This window comes from Glandiceps talaboti, chromosome 21 (assembly GCF_964340395.1).
Source record: "Glandiceps talaboti chromosome 21, keGlaTala1.1, whole genome shotgun sequence".
NCBI lineage: Eukaryota > Metazoa > Hemichordata > Enteropneusta > Spengelidae > Glandiceps > Glandiceps talaboti.
The window spans coordinates 13,439,892-13,457,705 of NC_135569.1; the positions used below are offsets into that span (position 1 = coordinate 13,439,892).

General features: G+C 37.5%; 3 protein-coding genes and 1 long non-coding RNA gene across 4 annotated transcripts; 2 read left to right on the top strand and 2 right to left on the bottom strand.

Annotated features, from left to right (window-relative positions):
* Window positions 1–3,732: 3,732 nt before the first annotated feature.
* Window positions 3,733–5,879, bottom strand: LOC144451258 (uncharacterized). The gene is made up of 3 exons (XM_078142061.1): window positions 5,756–5,879; window positions 5,415–5,648; window positions 3,733–5,274 (listed from the first exon to the last, which is right to left on the bottom strand). The coding sequence occupies exons 1-3, from the start codon at window positions 5,840–5,842 to the stop codon at window positions 3,733–3,735; spliced, it is 1,863 nt and encodes a 620-aa protein (XP_077998187.1). The 5' UTR covers window positions 5,843–5,879.
* A 3,287-nt stretch (window positions 5,880–9,166) lies between these two features.
* Window positions 9,167–13,872, bottom strand: LOC144451602 (uncharacterized). The gene is made up of 4 exons (XM_078142491.1): window positions 13,824–13,872; window positions 10,699–11,358; window positions 10,189–10,261; window positions 9,167–9,627 (listed from the first exon to the last, which is right to left on the bottom strand). Exons 2-4 carry the CDS (start codon window positions 11,281–11,283, stop codon window positions 9,542–9,544), a joined length of 744 nt encoding a protein of 247 aa, XP_077998617.1. The 5' UTR covers window positions 11,284–11,358; window positions 13,824–13,872; the 3' UTR covers window positions 9,167–9,541.
* Window positions 11,599–13,381, top strand: LOC144451578 (uncharacterized). The gene is made up of 3 exons (XR_013482299.1): window positions 11,599–11,943; window positions 12,066–12,205; window positions 12,441–13,381. It is a non-coding gene; the product is annotated as an uncharacterized LOC144451578 (long non-coding RNA).
* A 2,774-nt stretch (window positions 13,873–16,646) lies between the features above and the next one.
* Window positions 16,647–17,432, top strand: LOC144451259 (cyclin-A2-like). Its single transcript, XM_078142062.1, has one exon. It carries the CDS (start codon window positions 16,647–16,649, stop codon window positions 17,430–17,432), a length of 786 nt encoding a protein of 261 aa, XP_077998188.1.
* Window positions 17,433–17,814: the final 382 nt, after the last annotated feature.

Genomic DNA, 17,814 nt, shown 5'->3' on the forward strand with positions numbered 1-17,814 from the left:
GTCTTTGTTTCGTCGACACGAAGAGATACTGAGAAACAGTCCCGGTTACACAGCAGACAAAATTGATTACACAGTGTTATTGAACTGTATGGGATACAACGATACAAACAAGATCAAGTTGGACACACCTCGCGAGGGACAGGAACGAATTACAAATCTACATTTGCTGAGACATTTATTTTCGTGTCTGTTGGTGGAACTATACATATTTTTTGTTACAAAGGGGAAATGTCAAGGAAGTATACTAACACTCATCGTATCATTTTTCGGAATAGTCTTACCGAGCATTGTAATTTGCTCTGTGTTGAAATTGGGTCAGTGGTTTCCATTGATGTTGATAATGAATTTCATCATGTTAATATGTCCCATGACAGCTATTCTAATATTCACACCGATGTTTATTTTCATGTCTTGCATATCGTCTGCAATTTACCTAGTATCACCGTGTAGCTGGATGCTTTTAGAAACCATTTTCCTCATTTTGTCCTGCAGAAGACAGGCGAAATATGAGATCGAACTGGTGAAAAAAGCAATTAGAAATTCGACTCTGTATCGTGTTAAAAGTAATATGGACACTGCTTTATTTCTTGCTGGTTACGAATCCCACATACCTTTTCCTATTCGGAAATGATTTTTAAATAAAAAACTCTGTAAATGGACTGTAAGCTTGTTCTTGTGCGTGACGCGTGCTTAATTTTACATCTACATGGCAATATATTTGTGTTGTCGTGCCTGACGACTTTGAATTGAAAGATATTATTAGTGGCGTCACGATACGTGCGTCGCGTGGCCTCTTTTCTCGTCACGTCGCATAGACATGTCAATCAAACAGTATTCGATTCTGCACTCGTACTCAGTGACTTTCGTAAATACCCCAGACATAACATTACCCCGACGCTTGATGACAACGAAACATTGTATCAAATGTATCTAGTTCACTCAAACGGGACGGGTCAACGCAATCGATAGTAAATAGCCCGGAAGATGTGCAGACATTCACAATGGGGCAGACATTGTTATTATTATTATTGTTGTTGTGGTGGTGGTGGTGGTGGGCAGTGTATTGAGAACTCAATACACAAGCGCTCGATGCATATCATTAGTTACTTGTCGAGTAGACACATCAACATACAACGAGTAATATATATTCCCATATTTGCTAATTACTGTAATTCTCTCATTTTTCTTTGCGTGGGGAAACGTGTGCAATTTCGGATTTTGTTCACGAAAATTAGACGTTATGTGATTTTGTTGTAAGACGTACGTAAACGTAACGTTTTTTTATTTGTTGTCACGAGAACACATTACACGATACAATATCACTGACACGTCGTGTCATCAACAAAAATTGGCACGTTAAGTGATTGGTTGTGCTCCAAAGAAAAAGTATGAAGTCACTACTTAGTTTTGTATATCTCTTTCCTGATTGGTTCTTCACGAGCCAAGTGGTGACGTCACTAGAATCGAACACAGGACAGCTTTTCACCGCGTGATCAGACATTCTTTCGCGTAAGCAAAATGATATGAACTCTGTTTACATGCTAGTAATAGTATGGGGTAAAGTGTCATTTTGGTTAACTAGTCTACATCTTTTTATCTACGTCGTCATCTGGCAACCAAACAAACCAAACGTTCACGATCCACGTCAAGATAAATATGAGGTCACGATAAATCTATATATTTTTGTATTTTTTAACCAAACGTTCACACCAATCCACGTCAAGAAAAATACGACGTCATGATGAATCTATATATTTTACGTGACGGTCACACAAGAGAAAAGGGACGGGCGTATCTTAGTTACACACTAAGTGTGAACCTCATAGGAAACAACCATAGTTACTTTCCTGGCAAATCTACCTACAGTGTTGCAATTTACAATTATGCAAATATCTCATGAAAAAGGCGCATGCAAATTAATGTTGCTAAAAAGCTTGAGTTTTGTCACGCGGGCACTTGAAAGCAATTACCAAAACCACAAATATAAACAACGTGTTTAGCGTCTAGTATGAGTTTTTCCAATGGATATGCTATTTCATTCTAACGGGAAAAATCGACTATAGCCTCGGAGACGATCGTGGACCAAGCAATCAGGCAAGAAAAATACAAAAGTATGTATTGACGTCATAGTTTTACTTCTCATACAACCAATCAGAGACGTGTCAATCTCTCCCATGACAGGTAAACACGGCATCGTTCCTGCCGAAGGCTATCACGGTTTTCGTGCTCAGTGTTACCCCCCCCCCCCCCCGTCCGACATGATTTTAGAGAATAAACATTTTTCCGGTTGTAAATATGTGATTGGATTTGAGTTCAACTTCAACTAGTCTACATCATTATCTACGTCTCTTAAAATTCTGTGTTTCTTTTTAGTTTAACATGGCTAACTACTACTATAGAACTAGGTCGCTTTCTGACTAAGGATTAGAAGCAAGTGACATGTACTCAATTGAAAGTGTCGATTATCACAGTCTTTATAGTATGGGTATTCTTTCTACTCTATGACGATGTTCTTGAATATGCGCCGCGAACTCTCAAGTATCAGACAAGGTAAAGCGTGCCATGCTATTATTCAGTGTTTTAAATTCAGGGTTTTTTTTGGTTTTTTTTTAGCCCTTGTGTTATTTCTTCAGTTATTTGAATTAGGTACTCTTCTTAGCCGGCCGTATCGTCGTCATTTCGCAACCAAAAGTTCACGACCTACGTAAGGAAAAATACTGCGATGTCACGATAAATCTATATATTTTACGTGACGGTCTCTCATTGGTTGTGTATCGTTCTCTCTAATAGTTGTTGGGGTGATTTATTTGTATTCTGTGTTCTGTGTTTATTTTTGATCATTTGACAATAAGGTCAAATTCTGTAAAAGAATAAGGTTAAAGGGTAAGGGGAGGGTAATCATTGAAATGTAGTGTTACGGATGAGAAATCATCCGTGGTAGGTACAAAAATGGTAAACTACAGTATTTAATTAAATGGGAAGGTTATTCATCAGAGTTCAATAGTTGGGAACCTGTTGAAAACTTGAATCAATTGGCACTAAACATTCTCAAGGACCATCCTGTTTTTATATCAGGTTCACGAACTTATAAACGTCATTTTTAGGTATACATTTAAGGTCACTCAAAAACAATGACACAGTAAACCACCTCTTTGATCACTGCAGTCCTTTACAACAAATATTATCATATAGCATGTATAAATTTCTTATGTTTGGTGATCAAATATCAAAACTAGCCAAACGTGATCACGTCATTGTTCTTCCAACTGTCTGTAATCAGTCATTATTTGACACTGTTGATCTTTTAATAACTTAATGTTTTCATCTTAGAAGAATACTATTCGCGAAATGCAAACATTTGTTCTAACTATTAATTCATGACAGCTGAGAGTTCACGGTGACCTGGCAAAAAATCAAAACTTAGCGAATATCAAAAAGTTGTATTCTCTCATCCGTAACACTAGCAGTTGCTGTCACCAGGTAGTAATTGACTTCTGTTGATTAGTCGTCGAACTTCAGCCAGCACCAACCAAAAATAAAATTGAACGATGTCTCCAATGGTTCGGTGATTCAGATATCGGGGAGGGGAATCTATAGTATGTAGGGGGGGGGGGATTTGGTGAGAAAAGGACAACTATTTATGTAGCAAAATACACTTGTTCACAATGCAAACGAAATATACACACATAACATGACAGTCTAGTTCAATTCAAATTGTATTTTTTATTGTTATTACGAACACTTTCTATTGTGATGACGCATTAAAAATTGAACTTCCTTTTTGATACAACTCATATGATTTTCCATTTGCAACATCTTATTGTGCATGGTTTCAAGTTGTTCACGGAGATCTCTATTTTCGGCTTTTAGTGACTCAATTTCCGCTTCTTTTTCGACAAGTAAACTTTCCAGTCTCAACACGATTTCTTTGACATTTTCTCTGTTCTCAGCCGTGATTCGTTGTAATTGTTCATCCTTTTCACGTAGTGAAATGGCTTGTTTCGAAATTGTCTCGGCCATTCCTTTAATGGCTTGTCCGAGGACAGGCGCATTTGAACCAATTTCATTTAAGGCTGTAATAATGTTGTCGCTAGTATATCTTGTTAAACGTTGGTCGGTATGTAGGCGAATCGCTCTTTCGATCTCTGTCATTTCTTTGCCCAAATCCATAATGCGCTGTTCGTTTGAAGAAACCAATTTTCTCGACGTTTTGGTTGTGATTTCGTTGAGTATCTTAGTCACACTAAACAAATGAGCTTTGTTAAATTGTGTAGGTAAGATTTTACACAATGCAGTTGTAAAATGTCCGACAACTGAGAAACCAAATTTTTCATATTGGTCTTCAAAGTTTTGGTGAACATCAATGAGTTGTCGTCGCTTCGGTTTAATGAACGTCGAAACATTCGTTGAAACTTCGAAAGAGCTGGCTGTGTCATTGGTGGCCATTTCGGACGAGCAGATAAATTTTCTGCCGGCCCTCTCTTTGACGAAATACACTCTGCCGTTGACTCCATTCTCAAAATTCTGGTAATGATTCGATGCCCCGGATAAATTCCTTTTGTCAGGTGCGACTTCGAAGGAAAACGCCTCTCGATCTAATTGCTTTTGCAATTTGAACCAGTATATCACACCGAAATAGTCATTTCCGTTGTGTTGCAAACGATACATCTTGGCTTTGAAATTCTCGCGTTCTCTGTCAGTGAAAAAATCGCTGTCTTCATACTTAAACAGTAAGACTATACCCAATTGCAATGCAACGAAATGTTTTCCGTTTGGCTGTGATGCACTGGAAATGTCAGCCAGGGGTAGTTGGGATGGATCCTTGTCTAAAAAGTGACCGACTGGAGAGCTGTTTCGAATACAAGATAAAACAGTTTCTTCTTCTTGACTTCTTTTCAAATATTTCGACATGTCCGATCTTTGATTTTCCGTCATGAAAGATAGGTTGTGATTGTGAATTTGAACTTCAAGCAGATGCCAGGCTTCCCTTGGGCTGCATACAGTGAACCGTCCGTCCGTACATTTCAGAAGACAAGGAATGTCGTTACTTTGTCTAGTTGTTCGAAACATTTCAATCTTTTGAACAGCTAACTCTAGGCTTAATTTGGCATCACCGTATAGCTTCAATAAACTGTCAAAGTTACCAGTAATTTCAGCAGTTGGGAGTTCCATATTGTCGGTCCCATAACTAGGGGGTTGGTCCTCGCGTAGGAGATTATCCATAGACGAACCATCAGACACCATAGATAATCCACTTGCACATGTAGGTATGCCCTAAAGTGTAAATAAATATATAATTTAAAATTAATTGAGGTATGCTGTCATTTTTTTACAAATGTAAACTGATGCACACCCATATAACAATAATATCAATAGTGACAAAACAAAAAGTAAGTAAACTATACTAAACTTACCACGGCATTTACGATGTTTTCGAGAAGGTCAACATTATTCGATTCTTCAGAGTCCATACGAGTTAATTCATGTCCAGCTATTTCTTGTCTCATCGAAGAATCCCCTTGTTCGAAAACACCATTTGTTTGGGCATTGTTCATGGAATCACCGACAAGATTACTCACAAAGGAATCATCGATGAGATTGAAAGCGTCTGATATTTTATCCATTTCACTGGCACTTGGCTGCATGCCCTGCAATGTAAAAAAAAATAATTAAATAAAAACAAATCAGTTAACATGTGCTGTTCAAAATTGATAGAACGTTTTTTGTTTATATCAACGCATAAAAATAATCTTACCAGTCTATTCACAATGTCTTCAATAGTTGTAGAAAAATCAGTGTCAAGATCTGCAGTGTCCATAGGAATTATTTCTTCAGGATTCATCGTTACACGATTGTATATCACCTAAGCAAGTTCCTAACGGAATGGCAAATGTTCAAACACAGCTCCCTCTTATATAGACGATTAATGTAAAAAAAATGACGTCACGAAATTACTAATTTCAAGAGATTTCACGAAAGTTTGCTTTTGTATCATTTTGAGACGTGAATTTTTCAAGTTACGTGGTTTAAAATCAAATGACTACGTTATGTTAAAAATATGACGTCACGAAATTCGTGAAATGTTTTTGTATCATTTTGAGACGTGAATTTTTCACATGAAATTAGTAATTTCACGAAGTTTGACGAAAGTTCACTTTTGTATCATGTTGAGACATGACTTTTTCAAGTTACGTGGTGTCAAAATTTCAGGGCTCGAAATTAGCCGTAGTCCGAGGCTCTCGTCAATGCTTAGCGGAGGAGACATATCATAGATACAATAATGTTTATAGATAGTATTAGGAACAGATAAGATTTGAGGGACGTGCCTTGGCACAAACCATTTCTCTCTAGGGTTGGGTCATAGCATGTTATTTTTTAATTTAAGGGAAACGGAAATGGATGGTAACCGTGTGTATTTTTTATCGTATGACGTTTACCTTTTACAAAGTAAATAATAACAAATAGCATAAATGCTCAGATTTGAGACATTTGTGTTATAAGTTTGACAAGCAACCCACACACACGAAATGGAATGAGCCACTAATCATAACACTGAACCCATGAGCGATGGCCCTCACTGGACTTCTTGGGAGACAAGTGTTTATATGCTTAAAGAACTATCCAGTATAAATAAAGATTATTATTATTATTATTATTATTACATATAAGTGGTTTATTTACCCAAGCGTATAAAATGATTACAAAATAATGGTAACAAAAATCAAAAGAGAGAAGGGTGAAACTCTATACCTCACACCGTTATCATTGAAATAAAATACATCGAAATATACACGACGTGAGTTCAAACACTAAGTAAAATCTCTAGTCACAACAAAATTACAGTCATTGACCACCAATAAATCCTGTACATGTGTTCAACCTGATACATATAGTCTAGTGATGGACTAATCCTACATGTACTTGAATACTAAGTAAAGTCGTGGCTTCCTTCTCCGAAACGCATGCACAGCCTGAGTGACGAACAGATTGACAAAATACAGTTTTAATGTATGTCTGTACAATTTGATCATGATGAATACATACATAAATTCATTGGGAGGATATATGGTACATACATCTAGTAAAACAACAAGTGAACATGATTTAGGGTTACTCATCAATGGGGACATTGAAGAATATGTGAAGCATACAGACGCATATAGGGATGTACCATCGATGCATCGCATCGCCTTTTAATGGCACTGTTTAGACTGTCGACAGTCCTTCGTGCCTTTTTGCTACATTTTGTCTAAAACTAAAGTAAGTCGTTGCCTTGCTCCGACTAAAAAACAAAACAAAAACCCTATTGTTTCTAAAAACGTATTATTTTAGGACAGGTCAAATGTTTGCATAATATGAATGTCATTAATTTCATGAAAAAAACTCAGGTGTTATCAGAAGGTTTATTACTTAATGTTTTGTTTATGCATAAATTATTAAATGCTGAAAAAAAGAATGACTACCAAATCTTCCCTGTTGACTACCAGTTTTAAAAAGTGGTAGTCAAAGTGACTACCAACTAAAAAAGTTAATTTCGAGCCCTGCAAATGAAATCACTACCACACATCTTGCCATTACATTGATCGCATGTATATTTACGGGACAATATTAGATACATGTCGAAAGTTTAACATGCTCTCATGTTTCCAGAAAAAAATATCGCCAAATTCCTCAAAAAGTACGAAGATATATTCAGCTTTGCACACGACTTTGAATACGATAAATTAAGAAGGAAAAATAGACCGGTATTACGAGTGTTCGTTAACGACAACACTTCTCTTTGTACGTGGGGTGAAAGTACCTGCCACTTGTACCATAATATTCTTGCCTTTACAAAAGATTGCAAGCGTAAAAAGTTCTTCAAATGGGTATCATTTTGTGAAGTTTTTATCCACGCGATTCAAAACACGGAACGATACCATCTAAACGAATATTGGATTTTCAAATTACAGAAAGATGCCGCCATCAAACGCATATTACAATTGCATGAAAATCTATTCGTCTATTATCATTGTTGACGATTTTATCGTAAACCTGACTGCTGTTCAAGACAGGCGTGGATGAATTTTTAGACGTGATAACAATGTATCCACTCACGTCACGTCACCGGTATTTTTACTCGGACATGCACGCGTATATGTGTATGCAACGAGCTGGGATCCGTACGCAACGAGCTCGTTGAAAATTAGATGACTCGAAATGTCGCTAATAGTTACGATGTATATGCGATGCGTGTGTTTTGTAATGGAACAAAATAAATAAATATAAATTAAAACTCTACTCTAAGAAAAATAAAGTTTTTTATATCTTTTTTTTTTTTCCTTTCGTCATTCGAAATTCAGCAAATAAATGCAATTTTGATATTTGTATTTACATTGTTTGTCGTCTAGAATTAAAGTCGCGGTATGGTTTTCGTTGCAACACTGTCAGAAGTATCAATGACAGGCCAACAAAGTCTGTGATTGGTTGTCTTGAACGAAAAAATGTGACGTCACTACATGCTTTTGTATACCTGTCGCCTGATTGGTTGTTTAGATAAAACCCTGCATGCACCTACATCAGCGGGGCCGTGTGTTGTTTTTGTAACAATGTTTGTCAGTTTATTTAGTGATAAGCTTAGAAGTAGACTTTTTTCGGCACCTTCAAAGGCAGTTTTCATTTGTCATTTTACACCACTGATAAAAGACGTTGTGGTCACAGGCCTTTCTATACAAGTCCTGCAATGCCAGTATTTGTTAGCTCCTCAAAACATGCACACATGGTGGAAAATATCGTTCATGACTCCAAAGCGATTGCTATCATTAAAATTCCACACTCACATTATATTTTTCAAACTGTTCTTGCTTATTAGTAGGTCTCATATCCTCTTGACTTCCACTTAGTTTAGACATGATATAAGACATATTGTTTTGAGCAATTCTCTACCTTCCATCTCAGTATAGCGACCCTCTCCCCGCATCATGAGTATCGCAACACCTCAATCAATATGTCTCCCGTGGCCTAATATACATGCACATGCAGGTCTCATGTCAATGCACCGCCGACTTCTCTGTTCACACAGTCATTCATTCAAGCACTGAACAGACACTGGGTGTTCATAGAGAGGTTATTTTGGAACGATTAATTCAAACTTTATTCAGAGTAATGTATATAAATATTACCTGCTTGACACTACATTCGCCCAAAATTACAATATAGTCAACTAAGCAACAAAGTAGCCAGAGAGCAAACATATCAAATCCCTATACACTGAATAAAACATTGATCCATGCCAGGGGTAATAATTGTGAGTGTTCTCAGGAGGAAGGACGCATTATAAATTCGCATTGTTATATCATTTGTATTATTTTATTCCACAATGCCATATCAATTTGAACGGCTAACAGAGAGTCACAGTTGACAAATTCACCATAAAAGCAAAATATGTTTACAAGTTGGTTGGTCGACAAGGCAGTAAAACCTGAAGAGGTCACATGCGTTAGTACGTAGGTGTGTCGCGTCGTCATGAAGGGTGAAAACAACAGCTGCTAGATAGACATTTTCAGCTCGTAAATTTGCGCCCAAACAAATCTGCCATCTCTTCACATTCCTGATTCAGGACTTCTCTTTTGACTTCTAGAAAGCTTCCTGCAATTTTTTTTAAATAAAAAGTTTTTTTATGATTATATAGAGAACGATTGAGGTGTAGGGTACAAACTCGAACGAAATACACTACCAAATGGTTGGTCAGGAGTATCGAATGACTAAAAATTCTTAAAATTACCTCGTGAATGGCAAACAATGTATTTGACTTTTTAAGTACATATTTAAGTACATATCGTGACCTCGTTCCATCAGTTGTGTTTTAGTTGTGCAATGTTACTTTTTACATGTACACCGGTTTCACTAACATAATCCATTTCTATAGAGCCAGTCACTGGTCCTTTCAGGGGTACACACAAGACAGACACTAGGCCGAATCTTTGCTGTTAAAGTAAACGAAGCAATCAACAATAACGAATTGTTACAGAACTAACCACAATGCACACAAGTCATATAAGGTCAATTTTGTCATGAAACACGTATGATAAACGTATTGTACAAAAGAATTATTTTGTACTCGAATATTAACTTGTTGGTGGTGCCAATCAAACTTAGTGTGGTTTGGTATGAATTTCAGAAAGTAATTAACAGTCTAGAGTCACCTACCTACGTTATCTGCACCACTGTTCTTGCCAGCACAATATGTGTCAGTTTTGCCAAGCTCATCTAAGTATGCCAGCTGTTAATAAGTAAAACGGAAATTCTGGTGTATATATATATATATATATATTGTGAAAATATTTTATAGTAAAAAAATCGTTCTTAAGCACGGGGACATTTTACAAGTGGTAGTTTCTCTGGGCCGGTCGTTTTTAGGTATATATCACTATCACACATCTTCACAGCATGCTATCGACATAGAATGGACACTCCAACGACTTGTTTAAATGCTGATGTGAATATTATAACATACAACCCAAAACTAGAATGGATATATGGACACAAAACATCTTTGGTGAACGGTGTTGCAAATCTAACTTTGCTTTATAAATTATATGCACTCGTTGATGTCGTTGATTTTTTTTTGTTTCTGTGTGTGTGTGTGTGTGTGTGTGTGTGTGTGTGTGTGTTTAAATTTCCAACATGCCTACTTTGTTATGACTTGTACATAGTTACCTCGTCATCATACGTGCCAAATCCTGCACACGGAAGACTCTTTGTTTGGTCACGATGGCCATAATAATCGTAGAATGACTCCTCGGTGTTTGGGCCATTCTTTAAGTAGTTACAGAAGTTGTCTCCAACCAAGTACAATAATGAATCGTCGGCTTTATACACTTTACCATCGTCGTCAAGCATAATAAAAGTGTCCGACCCTAGTTCGTCTAAATATCCAACCATGTAAAGTTTCTTCCCCGTATAAACCATTTCAAACTCCCACTTTATGGATTCTAGTGTTCCTCTGAAACCTGGATGTATGATTAAGTCCGATTTCCCAACACCTACGAACTCATTATGTCCACAACGTTCTGTGATAATTTTTCTGAAATTTTCAGCTGACCCCACCGTTTGTGATAACTGGTCACAAAATATGGACAAGTCTGCATTTTGAATACTACGCCGAGGGGGGAACTCTGTGGTTTCATCGGACTCAGAGTCGCTGTTCCCAGTTGACTCGTAAGAACAGCTTCGGTGTGGTATCCGTGGATCCATAGATACGCTTCCATTGCCACGCGTACGTTTATCACAATCGACGGCCATATTTAGATTTTGCCTTCACAGACGGCAAATATGTTGCTACGTGGTTTGTTTTTACTTCTTTATTCCGGCAGAGTGCTGTATAAAAATGAAGTTTATCAGAGTTAGGATGAAAACAGTCACGGCAACCAACATTAGATAAATGCAGGAAATGTTCCATGTCACCGAATAAGAAACATTGTATCTATTCACGTCATATGATTTGTGTTGTGGCGCCTTCCTGTACATGATAAACAAGTAACCCACGTCGTGGTCAATAAAAACCCAGACATATTAATCAAAGTATATTCGACTATTCCATTTCGTTTATACGTGTGTGTTCGTGTGCTATACATGTCTAGCTCGCCTCATAAACATAGCCATCGCTAGTACATTGGACACCTTGACATTGACATGCCACCCTGTATGACAATACTCTCTTCCTATAATATGAGCGTGCACCAAGACTCAGTCATAGTTATGGAGGAGCGTTGTATACGTAGACAACTGTACAACGTGACGTCGCCAAAAAATGTCTCCTACAAAATAGCATAGCCGGATTTTCCTGGGCGTGAAGATACTAAGAATATGACTTCAGTCGCTTCTTCATTGATACTTGGGTGTTGTAGTCCTCATTTCCATGCAGGATTCACGTCTAAGGAAAACATCATTTCCTATACAAAGGTGAGCTAACTATCACCGTCGGTTTATCATCACCCCAACCCCCTTCATCTTCTTACCAAACAGTCACTTGTGTTGTCATATAACATGACATTTACCTGTTTATGTATTTATTTTAATTTCAGTGTTGCACGCATCATGGACTGATTGCTCAAGCAAGGTTACCGCTAAATACCTCTCCAATTTACGTAGCGTTCCCTCTTCCGATTGCTGAAAGCTGTGTGGACTTTGACGAGACCGTTAAAACTTGGCCAATAACTAAAAGGTATGCATTTTCATTCCAAATTTCCAATGCAATTGACTCGTGTGTTTGATTTGATTTTTTTTTTTGGGGGGGGGGGGAGGGAATACTTCACCTTTCAAATTGTTCCTGCCTTAATAATGGCAAAATGGCTGACATGTAGATTTTTTAAAATTATTTCTTCAAGTGTCATCGTCGTATGGATTTTTAATAATTTCTCTCTCTCTCTCTCTCTCTCTCTCTCTCTCTTTTATTTCAGTGTCACGAGCATTTTCGTTCCCGTTAACTGCCAACAAATGTAAGAACCGTTTCATATGGTCCCAATGTCATGTCGTCCTCTTCTGCCTGATAATAACACTACCGCCGGTGTGGATCCAAGCCTTTCCAGATGTGACATATTCAAGACAACAGGTGACTACGATACGGTATCTTGTTTGAAACACGAACACTATGAAACTTCGCCGTAATAAAGAACTCTTTATGTTTATCTGTATTTTCAAGACATTGCTGACCTCTTAAAAAAATCGTGGACATTGTTTTGTGAAAATATAATAGAAACATTACGGGTGTTTTGATGAAAGTTCACTGTGTTTCAATACTTAAACGTTTTAGTTAACTCTTTGCCTAAACAGATGATGTGTAAAAACAATTTTATTGTTATTTTCTTGCTAGTTATATCTCGCTGTATATTTTCCAAAGAAATTTCGAGTTTCGGAAGACTTCTTGAGTGCGACAGGTATTCTGTGTCATACAAGTTTAACGGGACTTGGCTTCCAGAGGAGAAAGTATTCCAGTGTAGTTTTTTACACGTGGGTTACAAATGTCGTTGTAACTACGAACGTCCTTGCTTAAAAGCAGAAAGGTTTATTAAACCGTTCCATAACCGTGCTAATGCTAAATGGATAAATTTTCAAACTTCTTACAGACGATGTGAGTGTTTGTGTAAAAACAACAAACTGATTGGCCGTTGGCATTGTCACAGAGATCTCCACACTGTTCTTAGCAAAGTTCTCAAGCAACGCTGTACAGTACACAGGCCTTATTGTCCATCCAGACTTCGAGGTGATCTCTAGCGTTTTCATCGATGATCCCTTTCATTGTATAATAAATGTTAGGTCGATCGCGTAAAAGTTCTCCATATATAGTATCGCATGACGGATTTTGTTATTTAACTATCAAATGCAAAATCATGTAATAGCATTGGGATACACAAATTAAAGTTTCACTTTTAGTTCTAAATATCTTGCATGTCTGTGTTATTGGTGATGTTTGGTGGTGTCTGTCTATGTGTGTGTGTACACAGTGGAAGAGATTAAACACTTTAATCGACACATTCCCATCCCATCCCATCTCATCTCCATTTTTTTTCTTCCCCTGGCAATAAGTTGAAAAGTGTACATTTTTTCCCAAACCCAAACATTGTACACCAGTCCAGACAAATATATGTATATATATTTATAACTGACGATGTGAGGGTGATTGTGTGTATATATTAACATTGTGATGTTTTCCTTACTTAAACATGTCTTCACAAGATGAGTATGTTTTTGAGCGAAAATTAGAACACCAAGTTACAGCAATGTTGAAATCTTTGAATGCGTTTTGCTACCTATTAGAAAAGGATAACGATTATTCCAAATACCTCGTGTTCACAAACTTTCCGAAAAACACTCGTGTCAATTGTCAACTTGTCTTCCAAAGCATAAAATGAAATAGTTGGACAGTAACTTTTTGGCGCCAAAACACAATGTTCGTTGAACAGCGCCATCACACGGCGTAGCCCGTTTTTTTCTTTTGTTTACGTGCAAATAAACCAACGAATTTATTAACAGACCCCATGTGTTACATTCTTCATTCTCACATTTCGACATCAAGTTATCAAGTTCTTCTCATCCAAATACGAATCATATTAAATGCATACTTGAGATTGTGTGATTAGAATACTGGTCAAATTTATTCATACAAATTCCAAGATTTTTCTTTTCTTATACAAGTCAAATTGAAACAATATACATTGTACTAATTCTTTTATACATATTTTATACACATAAAAATTGCAAATACATCGAGCTCTTAACTGTAGAACATTTTGCAAGGTACGAATATTTTCCTACAAAACGGACAGTTTATCTCTTTCTCTGTCGTACTCAGATTGGTGTAACAGTGCGTACACACGAGATGGCCACACTTGACCCCTACTACCGAAACAGTACTCATGTAGCAAATCTTACAAGTAAAATTGTCCAATGTACTTTTGTTGTTACTCTCACGGTGTTTATCTTTCGTTTTGTCTTCATCAACATTAATATCTTCGTCGGAAAAAGTTTCTTGAACGTCATCGTTATTATTAGCGACGACAGATTGTTCAGTGTTCGGTTCTTCATGACTTTCAATTTCAACCACTCCACGTGCGTTCACGACAAAAAGGATTTGAACGTCTGCTTCCTCGAGCTCTTCTCCATCGTTAGCTTGTTGCCCGATAGTGTTATCAGCAGCTAATAACAACTGTTCTCTACGACGTCGTTTTTCGGCCTCTCTCTGGCAGATACGCATAGCTTGGTTGAAAAGAACTCCACGTACTTCTCTATGAGGGATTATTTCAAATAAATGCACGCTTAGTCTATCGAGAGACTCACTGTATTCCGTCAAACGTACTGCACGAGAGTCTATACCATCAAGAACTTCGCGTGTTGAAATAGTCGTTGTTGTTGGGTTGAAAACACATCGCGTTATGATATAAATTACAAGTGGTACCAACAGTGGGGCAGTTGGCCTTTGACGACAGGTGTCAACACACACTTGGTTGTAAAGCTTGGCCCATGCGTTACGAGGTTTCGCAATGTTATATCTCATGTCTTCTGCGAGTCTTGCCATGTTCCTCAAACTTGCATTTAAACTTTGAGTGAAACACCTCGTTGATTGAGTTGAAAACATATAATGTTCCAAAAGGAGGTCAGGTATGTCTTCTGCGTCTTCCATGTACCTGCTTGTGAAATCACAGCCCGTGCAATATATTGATTCGATTTCTCTCGAAACAACCAAGTTGTTTGCGATAAGAACGTTTAACACGCTTACATCCATTGTGTGAGCCATGGCATGAGTCTAGTTCTTGTCAGTGTTCAAGGATGTGTGAACGTATGTGGTGCTACTGAGACCTTTATATACATGTATAGGAGAGGGAAAGTGACGTCACGACACTCGACGTACATGACTGGAAACGACCCAAATGTAAAACGGACAACATCGTGACGTCACGACAACTACGATCTGAAGAGTGACGTCGTTTATTGTTTTTTTTTTTTTTTTACAATATTTTATTTATCGTCATGTCGATCACAAACATTACGCGATGTGATTGCACGTTTACGAACGACGTCGACGTCATAATTTTCTCATAAGTGCGCCGTTATCAAGTTACCTATGCGACATCGCCATGAATACTATGATGGCACGTCCACCCACTACATACAATTCAAGTTGTTTCATTCTATCGATGTAAGATATATTTTCTCTGTATTCGCAAATTTATTTCTGATTTACTCCCTTCGATCTGCAAATATCACAGTTACTGTAATGTTGCAATTCAATATGACATTTTCCAAGAGCGGCCAACTTTGTGTTGTCGGGGATTACGGCTGCGACATCGCCATGAATACTATATGACGGCACGTCCACCAACTACATACAATTCAAGTTGTTTCATTCTATCGATGTAAGATATATTTTCTCTGTATTCGCAAATTTATTTCTGATTTACTCCCTTCGATCTGCAAATATCACAGTTACTGTAATGTTGCAATTCAATATGACATTTTCCAAGAGCGGCCAACTTTGTGTTGTCGGGGATTACGGCTTGTACGTAAAACACTCTTCCCAAAAGAAAAGTTAGTGCTTCTGTATCTGTTCGGCAGAGGTTTGTAGGCGTCCAGAATCGAGTTTTTAGTTTGAGATTGGCAAGTGAACTCAATGCGACCCAGTTTAACAACTGGTGATGCAATTTAAGAAGTGTCTGTCTCAATTTTGCATTCCGGTAACCTTTAAGCCACATTCCCGCAATTGCACTAATTGTTTCGTAATGGTCAAACAAACAAGTGTTTGTTGCAAGTGAGAGGATAACCGTAGCACTGATAGCTAGGCTCTCTGATGATTTATCATTTAACGTAAATTCGATCAGTCTGGTCAACTGTGGATATTCTCCTTTTTGTAAGGCATAAATATGATTGTCAGCTTTTCTTAGGAGAACCCAATTCACCATATGCCTTGCATTGTATCTGTCCGACATGATATATAGATAAAACTCGCATCAACTACGAAAATGTAAACCAACATGCATATAAATATACACTTTTTTTTACTCTTATTTTATTAATAGGATGCTATAACTGACATCGCGGACGTCACAAAACAGAGTCGTGGGTGTTTTATAATGACACAGCACAAACCTATTCACAATGTTAACAATATCATGGAGAGGACGACATATGAAGTGAAAACTGTTTCCGACTACATTGATCGACAACCATTTATCGCAGCATACATGCGAACTATCGTTATCAACTGGCTTTTCCAGGTGGCCAAGGATTACGAAATGAATTCACAGACATTACACATTGCAGTGAATTTGTTTGATCGTTATCTTGCACACAAAACAGTCGACAAAGAAAGTCTTCAACTTGTTGGTACAGCAAGTCTTTTCATCGCAATGAAATTCGAAGAAGTTCATATTCGCACAGCCAGTGATATGTTGTACGCGACAGCCAACAGTTACACATTGCAACAACTCGTGGACATGGAACTCCACATTCTGTATACTTTGAACTTCGACGTGTCGTCGTGGAAGACGTCGCTGTGTTGTGCGGACGAGATTTTGGACGAAAACGAAAGCAGTTCGACACACATTCAACTCACACACTTGATGGTCGACGTAGTTATCATGGATTATGAAATGACAGTTAATTACGATGCACGAAAGCTGGCTATGATTGCTTTTGAAATTGCAAAATCGTTACTGTTTTCAACGAATGAGGAAAAATCAACATATGTACAGGACAAATACGATTTTTGCCACTACGAGTTTGTATACGTCCTTCGAAACTGTGTCAAAGGAGATCTACACGGCGTCTTTGAGAAACACGACATTGATGTAAAGCGTTTGAACGAAATGTCACAATTCCAAGTGGATCAGACTCGTGTCAGTATCGAATGGTCTCCTGTGAGAATATACACTGACGATTCATGTGTTACATCGTGATGTTTTCCTCGAATATTTTTTTTTTCTTCTTGTAAACTTCCATACCGATACAGGTAACACATGGTATGTCTTTATGCAATAAAGATTGATTGATTTACACTGCTTGCTTTTTAATGACATGCGTACACAGTTTCACCTACATCTTACAACTACATCTCCCCCACCAAACAATGGAATATCCTAATCATATCAAGATAACCGGCAAAATGCAAAACTTAGTAAATTGGATCCCAATAAAATATTTAAATGTTCAATAATTGCCCTAACGCGAATTGCACTCTTTAGTATAAATGGAAGGACTATTTAATATATTTAAAGTGAAACGACATTGCCACCCTTCAAAGTATGGACGAAAGAATACGTCTGTTTGTAGGTAAGGAGT

Excerpts from the sequence above, each read along its gene's own strand:
- LOC144451258 (XM_078142061.1), bottom strand. The coding sequence starts at position 5,842 with ATGAATCCTGAAGAAATAATTCCTATGGACACTGCAGATCTTGACACT. Across the intron at positions 5,649-5,755 it reads AAGACATTGTGAATAGACTG|GGCATGCAGCCAAGTGCCAG; the intron begins GTAAGATTATTT and ends TTTACATTGCAG. Across the intron at positions 5,275-5,414 it reads AAAACATCGTAAATGCCGTG|GGCATACCTACATGTGCAAG; the intron begins GTAAGTTTAGTA and ends TTTACACTTTAG.
- LOC144451602 (XM_078142491.1), bottom strand. The coding sequence starts at position 11,283 with ATGGCCGTCGATTGTGATAAACGTACGCGTGGCAATGGAAGCGTATCT. Across the intron at positions 10,262-10,698 it reads TTGGCACGTATGATGACGAG|CTGGCATACTTAGATGAGCT; the intron begins GTAACTATGTAC and ends ACTTATTAACAG. Across the intron at positions 9,628-10,188 it reads CAGTGGTGCAGATAACGTAG|GAAGCTTTCTAGAAGTCAAA; the intron begins GTAGGTGACTCT and ends AAAAAATTGCAG.
- LOC144451259 (XM_078142062.1), top strand. The coding sequence starts at position 16,647 with ATGGAGAGGACGACATATGAAGTGAAAACTGTTTCCGACTACATTGAT.